This window comes from Octodon degus, unplaced genomic scaffold (assembly GCF_000260255.1).
Source record: "Octodon degus isolate 3935 unplaced genomic scaffold, OctDeg1.0 scaffold00064, whole genome shotgun sequence".
Lineage (NCBI taxonomy): Eukaryota > Metazoa > Chordata > Mammalia > Rodentia > Octodontidae > Octodon > Octodon degus.
The window spans coordinates 1,359,501-1,370,599 of record NW_004524640.1 but is presented as its reverse complement, the minus strand read 5'-3'; the positions used below and the strand labels follow the sequence as shown (position 1 = coordinate 1,370,599).

The following is an 11,099-nucleotide window of genomic DNA, read 5'->3' as shown; positions in this document are numbered from 1 at the left end:
AAAAAAAAAAAAAAAAAAAGTTCAGAGACAGAATGGCTTGTCAATAGGAGATTGGTTTATACAATGTGCATGTTTCACATGGCCAGCCATTTCTAAGAAACTAGAAGCAACCAGAACTGCAACAGGAACTACTACCTGGACAACTAAGAAACTGAAGTCCACTGGCAGAGCAGGAGTAGGGTGCCTTCTCTGTTACATAACACTGTATCCACATTGTGACATTGCTACACAAATGACCCCTGATAAAGGGACATGTGGCAACTGACATCTGGGTCTCCTCTTGCCTCTCAAGACCTATCTCTTCAGAAACCTCTTCTACATTTAACTTTCTTTGTCCTTTAACATTTATTCTGTGATTTCAGGAGATGCAAACCTGACACATCCAACACATAGTAGCTTGGGAGTTATATTTCTCCTATGTCATTTTAGAACTTCAGCCAAGATCATAGGAAAGAGGTAAGAGTTTGATTTTGATCCATGGCACCCTTACATATTTTGACTGGATTCTTGATTGTGATTTGTTTATATAATAAAAATTTGCTACACATTATGTGCTGGTTGCTTCTACTTTCTGTTAGTTGCTTGAGCCATATTAAAATTTGAGAGTGGAAAATTTTGTGACATCATATTTAGGTTTCTTTGATAAGAAATTTTTATTTTTGAGGCACAGCCTCCAATTTCTATCATGCATGCTTCATTCTTACTTATTTCTACACTGGTTTGTCAATTTACTTGTATTCCTGTCTTGTGTGGCAGTTATGAGATTTTTTTCCTTTTAGAAAGCTGTTTAAATGGCTTTTTAAATTTCTAATTGCTTGAAAGATCATGGTCATGGGTATATCTGAAGCTAGTGGCCACATTTTGCCAGTTCACCAGTTATAGCTGGTTGTTATCATTGTCAGTAAATGACAATGTGCTTCTCTCAGCAATCTCTAAACTCTTTTTTTCTTTTTTAATGAGAAGCTTCTAAGCCCCTAAAACCTGAGTACACATCCATACTCATTTCTTTATAAAACACATGACCCTTATTTCTAGGCTAGAAAAAAGTAAAACTTTATGGTCATTCAAAAAGGCTCACATAGGGGTTTTGGTTGACCCAGTGCCTGGGAAGGAATTTTCTCCTGTTGGTGGCAGGGCCAGGAAGGACAGAAGCAGTTATTTAGGCCTCTTGATCATTGGTTTAATTTTTCACTGGCAATGTATTCCTTCTAGGTCCCATTTTAAAAACATTCTTTGCTTTCACAGGCACAAGAGGGTATTTTTTCCTTCTTACTCTTAACACAAGAGATCTCTGTTGATTGATGACCTATAAAATAGTTCTGGCTAGCTTGTTTTTAGCTACAAATTTCAAACTTGCAAAAGGATCACTGTCTTCCTTACTTTTCTCTTATTGCTGGACAAAATACCCAACACTCAAAGTTAAAGATGGAAAGCGTGCTTTAGCTCACAGGTCGTAGAGATTTCAGTCCGTAATCAGCTGGCTCCACTGCAGGGTGGTATGGTAGAGGGGCAACCATTCACAGGGGCAAAAGACATAAAAAGCAACAAGAGCAAAGAGGAAGAGCAAGCCTCTTTTCTTTCCTTATATTGTACGCAGGAAACCCCCCACATGGCAGATGTAGCATCCACATCCTCAACCCCAGGGCTAGCTAATGAACAAGTCTCAAATTCTGGATTCAGCTGCCTCTGATAAGCCAGTTCCCCAAGACTGCTTAAGGTTTTGAGAGTGTACCAAAACACAAACCAAAGTAGCCAGTGTAGCCAATCTATTTGGCCAAATATATCTGAGAGTACATGCTGATTTAAATATCATCTTGCTATGTTTGTAAGTCAGTTGAATGTCTGTTAATAACCAGCTAAAGCACCTATGTCTGCTTTTTGTTGTTGTTTTGTTTTGGTACAAGGAATCAAACTAAAGACCTTATGCTTTCCAGGCAAGCACTTATGCTGCTGAGCTATCTCGTCAGCCCAATACATTTTCTTTCCTTATGAAGTGTTTTTTGAGCTCAACAATTTGTTTTAATTCTTTTTGAAAAAGCCAAAGAAGACCACTTATATGTTTTCAGGTTTTATTGAAATATTTCTAGATAAAGACTTAGATATAAGGTTTACAAAAAGGTAAAAACTTACGTCTTAGTAATATAAAGTTTAAAAATGATTGGGTGGCTATGCGTGTTTCTGTGTGTCAATTTTCACATATGTATCCTAATTTAGTTGATATATAGTAAGTAAATCTCATAGCAGAAATACCTTTGTTTACAGGCTTATAGGTGAGTTAATGAAATAAAAGTAAAGATATATATAAAGTTGGTAAGATACATCTCTCTAGATTGCTGGATAACCAAAATAATATAAAAAATAAGCCTTATAAATAAAATGTCTATTATTATCTCTGGACTGTAATTTAAAAGATTTTCTTGACCAAAAACAATATATAGCTTTAAAAAGTTTTGGCTATTATGATAAATAACCTAGTTAATTATTTTTGATTATAATCAAGAGGTTAAGTTTTCTATGCCAAAAAATATGGTCTTCAAAAATATTGAGATTTTCTTTGTTTAACTTACAAACTTTACTTATAGGTAAAGAGTCTATGTAGATATTTTTTTTTCAGGGTGGGAGGGTACCAGGAATCAAACTCAGTACCTTGTGCTTCCCAGGCAGGTGCTTGTGCCACTGAGCTACATCCCTGAACCCAAAGTGTCTACATTTTACTAAATATCTCATCATTAGATTTTTACTAAAAAGGGAGCTTTAAGCATTAAAGTATATTTAAATGTTAACATCTATGATGTTTTCTATAATCAGTTCATAAATAGTTAAATAAATATTTATCATTTTAGTTTTTCATTACCTACATATTTACATATTTGTACCTACCTTTAAAACAATGTTGTTTGTCTAAGTTTTAAAGTTAAGTCAATAGAGTTCAGACTATATACATTTAATACATGTAAAATAATTTGTATATGTTCTTTTACACACATATATTTAGACCTTAAACATAATATGATTACAATTTGACAACTTTTTGAATTTGTTCCTAATATTTAATAGATCTATATCCATTAGTTTTTAATAGATAAACATTTTCTTTTCACATAAAAGGTATATAATATACAATATATATAGATAATTCTATTGGCCATCATAAACAGTGTTTCCTAAACATATCAGAGCTACAGAGATGTCCTTAATTTTTATCAATATAGTTGTACTTTATAAAACCTCTGACACTTATTATTACTGATTTTATGATGTATTAAATATGCATGTGTTTTCCATGCCTTTAAAGATATAATACTTAAAACACATCTCATCACACTGGTAACTTCCAGCTTAACTTGTTTACGACTATAAAATTTTTTAGGTTCAAGTATTTGGCTTTTCCTTATTTCTGTTTACCTATTTGTGATAAAACATACTTGCCAATCCAGTGTTAGACATCCAGTGAAAATGTAGAGACACTTTTCTAAGGGTTATGTTTCAGTGATATGTATATTTGTTACAACAATTAGATATACCTAAACACTGTACTCTTATCTAAAAATTAGATATTAAGCATTAACAATCTATAAAATACATCTATAAACAAGTACACTCACTTAAACATCACTTTGATAACAAAGCTTGGTTAAAATCAAACTAAATAAAAGTTTTCGTAGGTCATTTAATATCTTATAATTAGATAAAGACAACTGGTGAAAAGTTTTATACTATAAGAGAAATTTAAATGTTTTCCCAAAATCACAGCATTTAATGGTTCTGGTAAAATCATAATTTCATGATGGTCATACTAAAAAAAATTTTTTTTTGGTGGAACTGGGGATTGAACTCAGACCCTTGTGCTTTCCAGGGAAGCGCTTATTCTATTGAGCCATCTCCCAGGCTCCCTATATTAAAATGTTATACTGACTTTATTGTCAAGTTTTCTCAGTACAACTCCATAATTACTATCTGCTAACATTCTATGATGATTTAACTTCTTACAACATTAGTTGATTAAAAAAAAAAACAACAATTCATTATTCCTACTATATATTTCACAGTGCTCAGTATCTAAAGTCATAAAATTAAACCTACTGACCAGACTACTTGTCAGATATAACTGATATTCTCTTTTGAGTGTTCAAAAACTGAGGTTTAGAAATGAAAATTAAAAGGATAATTGGGCTAAGGAAGACAGACAATGTTTTGACACTGTCCTTCCAAGGTGAACAGGATTTAGGACAAAAAAAAAAAAAAAAACAAAACCCAATAAACAAAAAAACCAACCAACCAACCAACCAACCAACCAAGCAAACAAACGAAGAAACAAACAAAAACTCTCCTACAGCTTTGACAGGTCAAGCTATCTTCTAAGACAAAAGAATGTTGGGACCCAGGAAAAAAAGTCATCAGTGTGCAATGTGGCAAAACAGAGTCATCAAAAAGAAATGGCATCGTGCTTCCATGAAACGTCAAATGGTCCAACAGGACTGCCACCCATCCTGACAGCTGAAACAAAAAGTGCTGAGAGCTTCTATACATGGTTCCAAAAAAAATCACACTTGAAAGACTTAAGTAACCTTAACAGGTAGCAAAAAGTTCGTTTTCATTAACACACGTCTCAGTTTAACTTGCTCTTAAGCATCCGCCATAATATAACCAAAGGATATATAAAAACAATGTATTATGATTATACAGGTTAAATATAAACAGGGAGCTCTAATAACTGACCTCTGATGACAGTTTCTTGCTACATCTAAATCTGATCACTGCTTCAGTTTAATGAGGCTAAGAGCTAAACTAAAAGTTATAAAAACTAAATACGGTTTTAAACTTTTTTCTAAAATTATCCTTCAAAAGCACCAAACTCTACACATTCTTTCAGATAAAACCAGAGAAACTTGTGAGAAAAGAAAAATCAAACTTATAGATAAACACCATCAGTAGAGGGGTCCCAGAGCCGCCTGGTTACCGTTGTATTGTAATCACTTCAAAATAGTAGCTATTTCCACAGTTAGCCTTTATCCTGTGGCTTATGCTTTAATTATACATGACTTAATCTCTTTAAAATTTGTTTATTATCACCTACAGGCTACCAAACTCCAAGTAATCATACAGATAAAGTCAACAACAAACTCGCAACTCCTTTTTGCGGACTCCATTAGGCAACCTTCTCAAGGGGGTCTGTAACTACTCAACTGCGATGCAACTTCTGTCCAGAGCCCTTAGCTTAGCCTTCAGGAAATGCCTCTCGACTGTGGTCTCCTCTCTACTGTCTTTTCTCAGCTCACTACATTTAGATAACAACTTCACTCATTCTCCTCCAGGCACAGTTAGAGATGAATCTTCAGAAAGAAAGTACTACAAGCAGATAAATTAGATAACAATAGACCAAAACTGTGGTTCATGGCACATCAGTTAAACATTGGACTTCAAGATAAAGGCCTGAGAGATAGCTCAGCTGACTAGATAAAGATACAATTACCAGGCCTATATGGATCCTGGAGTGATAAAATAACTTGAGATTTATACTGTGATTGGTATCATCTGGTCCACTAAGGTCCAGATAGATATCAGTTACCAAATGGGTGAACAAAATGTCCCAACCCAGTCATCCAACTGAGTGACAAGCAAACCTGTCCTTTCCCTAAATCTCTGTTCTTTTCCAAGTGCCCTTGTTATCTAACTCACTTTCTTATTAGGTCAACATTAACTAAACAGCTATCCCTACAGTTTGATCTACATTATACCCACACTGTGACATTGCTATATGAAATACCTTTAACAAAAAGTCTTAATGGCAACAGTTTTGAGATCTCAACTCTCTTGCAAGAATGATCTTGCAATTAAACTTTCCTACTTTTAACTTTTGTCCTCTAAAATTCATTCTTTGGTTTCAAAAACACACACTTGACTTGTGTAACATCTCAGGGGTTAAAAGTTATATTTATCTTATATCAGTGGGAGTCTCCAATTCATCATTGATCAGCCAGAATATCCGGCTGGCTGAGACTTGCAATTCTCATCTATAGGAAGGGCCAACTATGAGACTGGACTGTTTGACTTACGGGACCTGAAGTTAAATCTAGGCAGATTACATCTGAATTGAATGGAGATGTAGGAAATTCAGCTAGTGTCAGACAGTTGTTCAGGGTGGGAAAAAACCAAGCAAACATGTCTGGTCTCAGAAGGATTCTGTATGAGTAAAGAAACTTTTTCAGGACATAGATGGATCTATCTATCTATCTATCTATCTATCTATCTATCTATCTATCTATCTATCTATCTATGAAGCAACCTAATAACACATCATCTTTACAAAAATATTTCAAAATGCTCTTAATGGATATACAGAAAATTTAAATAAATGGAATTAAATGTTCGCCAATATTATAGGTCTGTTTTTCCCAACTAGTCTATAGAACCATCTAAAACCATATAAAAATTTGCATGTAAATATAAAGATTCAAAAATAGATAAACCAATTTATAGAAAAAAGTATACAATAGCATAAATATAACAGAGTGGGTGGGTAAGGGAGAATTGCCATATGAGATTTTAATAGATATTTTCAAAATAGTTAAGTCAATGTTTGAGAATAGACAAATCAGTGGGACAGAACACGTGTGAAAAATTGATAAACATTGTATAAAAACTTCAGATATGATGAAAGTGGTGGGTACCACAAGTCAATGAAGAAAACCTATATTCTAGGCTATTCCAATGTCCATTATTTGATATCTGATTGCTATGGTTCGTGTCTAGTTGTCCCTGCAAAGCCTCATGCAGTCGCGGGGCAGCTTCTGGAGTTTATGATGTATTATTGTGGGGGTGAGTGCTGTACTCTGGCCCTGGGGTGGGTAATCTGCTTTACAATGTCAGGAGGAGAAAGAGGCTTGCTAGCAGCAGCAGCTGCTGCCCCTCCCTTTGTTCTTTGCCTTCTGCTGCTGCCATGAGTGACTTGGCTGTGCCCTGTGCCACTCTGCTTTGGAGTCAGCTGAGTATGAACTGGAACCTCCACGAACTGTGACCTACACAAACCTTTCTTTCCTTCATTTTGAATGTCAGATATTTGTCCCAGTAATGAAAGAAGAGTAATCAAGGCACTGATAAAGAACACTGGATATCTAGCTCTCCTTCATGCTGCATAAAGACTTGAAACGCTTTAAAGAAGTAAGTGCAAAAAGTAAATTTATAAAGCTGTTAGGATAAAATTTAAGGGAATATTTTCCTAAATTAGAAATTGCAGCACATTTTTTTAAATATGACCCTCAACCACTAAATGCATAAGTTACAATTATTAAGATTTCATTTCATAAACGATGCAATAGAAAAATTAAGAGGAATATAACCAAAAATATATTGTGCATATGATATGCATCATTTATAACAAAAACATAAAATTAGGAGGAAAAAATATAAAAATATGGAAAAATGTGCAAAGCGAATAGGCATCTTGAAACAAAAGTCTCAATAGCTCATAAAGAAATAGCTTAAGGCGATGTTCAACCTTACTACATATCACGCATAAAAGCATCCATGGTCTGTCAGAAAGCAGATTAGTGATTGCCTGGCAAGGAAGATGTGAGCAAGAGAGGACAGAAAAAATTATAAAGGGGCAAAATGAACCTTTGGGGGTAGTGGATATGTATATTATCTTGCTTGGGTGGGTGATATTTCCACAGTTGTATACATTAGTTAAAACTAATGGAGTTGTATATGTTGAATGTGTATGATTTATTGTATGTTAATTATACTTCAATAAAACTGTGTTTTCTATTCATTAAAAAAGCCATTAACTACCAGTTCCTGCATTCTGGAATAGGTAACATCAGAATTAGATAATTCCACGTTTGCAAGGCTGTAAGGAAAGGGGAATGCTTGCGCAGAAGTGTTGGCATGGCTCATGACGGCTCCCAGGACTTGGAGAATTGATCTGTGCATGTCCCTTGTGGGCCAGGACAGGGCTCACAGCGCACCCTCATCCTTGTGGACATAAAAATACATAATGCAAGATAGGAGTATTTTACAGATAAGTTTCTTTTTGTTCCAAACAGCGTGAGGTCCAGTCACTTTGCTCAAAGAAATGAGAAAAATAGGGACAAATATAGAAGACAGTGTCTGCTATATTTAAACAGCTTTAAAATTGTGCATCATTCCATTCAACATTTAATGCAAAACCTTGAATAAGTGGTATATTTGAGCACTGAATTCTAAGACGCCAAAAGCGTCAACTGGCTCTTTAAAAATAAATAGCCAGGGAGATGGCTCAGTGGAATAAGCGCTTCCTTGGCAAGCGCAAGGGCCTGAGTTCAATCCCCGGTTCAAAAAAAAAAAATCAAGAAATAGATTAGCAAGTGGCCAAACAGACATTTAAGTAAAGGAAATGTTCTTTTACCTCAGGAGAACCATATATCCAGGAATAGCTGCTAATGAATAAATGAAACTGCTAATGGTTGACAAGATTAAGAAGTACTGGAGCATCATGGAGCAGGTGTAGCCCTTGTAGCACAGCCCGAGCACCGCAGATGCATTTCCTGATGTTTGAATGCAGCTACAGTTTTTGAACACCTGTTAAAAAGTAATAAATTATTTGATTTAAATAGGAAGAAAATTTTCAATACAAGAATCAAAATATTTTCCACATAGTTAATTGCATCAAGGGAGAGGTTGCTGGGGTTGCAATGTAGGTTGATGATAGAATCTACCTTAGCAAGTGTGGGGCTCTGGGTTTGATCCCCAAACACCCTGCACATGCACACACATACACACACAAAGATGGAGATTGTTTATTCCTCTTAATCTCATGTCCTTATGGTGTATCTCATAAAACAAAGGATAGGGGAGTAATTCCAAAAGTTTGGTATTTTTTTCTATATATAAATCTACACTGGCTTAGCTATCCTAGACATATGGTATTTTAATGAAAAAAGTAATTCTCTGCAACAATATTGTGAAAAACAATCTGTTTCAGAGTACTCAGTTGAAAGTAAGATGTTTACAAATACAAAATCTTTGTCAAGTGGATTCAACATAGCTATAGTTGAGATGCATTGTAGTTGCTCAGAGAAAATAACCTAAAGATCACAGGTGATTGAAAGAAAGGGAGCGAAAGATACCGTGATGCCAACTTCAATCTGAAGTTAAGGACTTGTAAACCAAACAAAACGTAGCCATAAGACTTTATAAATCAGTGATGGAGCAGACACATACACCTGTGGGAACTGCTCCTCCACACAGAGCAGGAATGACCATTATGGGAAGTTTCTTAAAAGCTGGTGAGCTCCAATGTCATGGCAAACTCAAGCCACATAGGATAAATTTGGGACATAAGGTCCCTCTCCTCTTTAGCCATTTTCCAAATAGGACATTGCAGAGTGGCAGCAAATTTTACAAGGATACACAGAAGTAAATAACCAGGAAGCTGCTCCCTCCCCAGTGAGCTGCCAGGTTGTTTGTTGCTTCTCATGAGCTATAGTGGCTAACTGGAGCTTCTAGTGACAACAAGATTAGATGCCAATCCAAAGAGTAGTGAAAAAATGTTCTTTAGGTGTTTAATGTATCTAGGCTATATAAAGAACCAAAAAAATCAGATCCCTCAAATTTAAAGACCCAGGCCAAAAACGAGAATCTGAAACAAATAGACACTTGTCAAAAGTAGTAGGAGAAAGGGCAATTAAATACATGAAAAAAGTTCAACATCACTGATAATTCAGACAATGCTGAGATTGTATCTCATTCCAGAAAGAATGGCATCTTATCAAGAAGTCAGCCAATAATGAATACTGGTGGGGTTGTGCAGATAAAAGAATGCTTTTCTACTGTTTGTGGGATGTAGCTTAGTGCAGCCTCTGGGAAAATCTTGAGACATTGCTAGGTAGATGGATGCACCTCGAGACATACTCTAAAGTGAAGTAAATCAGACACACATGTCAATACTGTATTGTTCTTCTGGTATGAGAAACCAAAAGTGTAAATAAGGCTGAAAATGTGTAATAGGTATTGTGAAAGAGGAATAAAATATTCAAATGGGAAGGGGAACTAGGGAGGTAGAGGGGGAAAAGGGTGGGAGGGAAAAGAAAAACTGAGAAAAGAAGAAAAATGAAAACAAAGGTTTATAAGTAATGAGGGGAAAAAGTGTTGAACAGAGGATAGGGGGATGGGAAAAAAAGAAGAATCAACTTATGTAAATTCTCTGTGATGAATGTGATAATTGTATATATTTAAAATGTACCAATAAATTTAATTAATTAAAATATCAAAAGTTCTTCAATTTCAGGAAATGGAAAGATATTCCCTGCTCCTGGATCACAAGAACCAACATTGTGAAGATGGCCATACTCCCAAAATTGCTGTACAGATTTAATACAATCCCTATCAAAATAGCCACAAATTACTTCCCAGACCTAGAGAAATCCCTTTTAAAATTTATTTGGAACCAGAAAAGACCTAGAATAGCAAAGGCAATCCTGGGCAACAAAGACAAGGCAGGAGGCATTATAATTCCTGACTTGAAATTATGCTACAAAGCTACTGTGATAAAATCAGCATGGTACTGGCAATGAAATAGACCTGAGGATCAATGGAATAGATTAGAAGGTGCAGAAACCTCTACAAAAACATTCAGCCACCTGATCTTCAACAAAGGGGCCAAACATACTTACTGGAAGAAAGATAGCCTCTTTAAAAAATGGTGCTGGAAAAACTGGCTCTCTACATGCCAAAAACTCAAACTTGACCCATGTCTATCACCATGCACTAAGCTAAAGTAAAAGTGGATTAAAGATTTACACATTAAAACAGAAACACTAAATCTCCTGGAAGAGAAGTAGGAGGAACTCTTGAAGACATAGGGTAGGCAAAGAGTTCATGAACAAAAACTAAATTGCACTGGTAACACTTGAAAGAATTGACAACTGAGACCTCCTCTTATTAAGAAATTTTTGCACATCAAAAGAAATTACCAACAAAATCAAAAGATGACAACCCACAAATTGGGAAAAAATCTTGACTAATAGGCACTCAGACATAGGTCTGATCTCTAGAATTCATAAAGAACTGAAAAACATTAGGAGCCCAAAATTTAAAGACCCAATCCAGAAATGGGCATT

At 35.2% G+C, this 11,099-nt stretch overlaps 1 protein-coding gene across 1 annotated transcript in view; it reads right to left on the bottom strand.

Moving 5' to 3' along the window:
* The window catches only part of Slco1a2 (solute carrier organic anion transporter family member 1A2), a 60,430-nt gene that overhangs the window by 21,778 nt on the left and 27,553 nt on the right, over positions 1–11,099 (bottom strand). Inside the window, exon 9 of the mRNA XM_023718934.1 lies at positions 8,387–8,559. Coding sequence (XP_023574702.1) covers positions 8,387–8,559 — 173 coding nt within the window. The remainder of the gene's footprint in view (positions 1–8,386; positions 8,560–11,099) is intronic.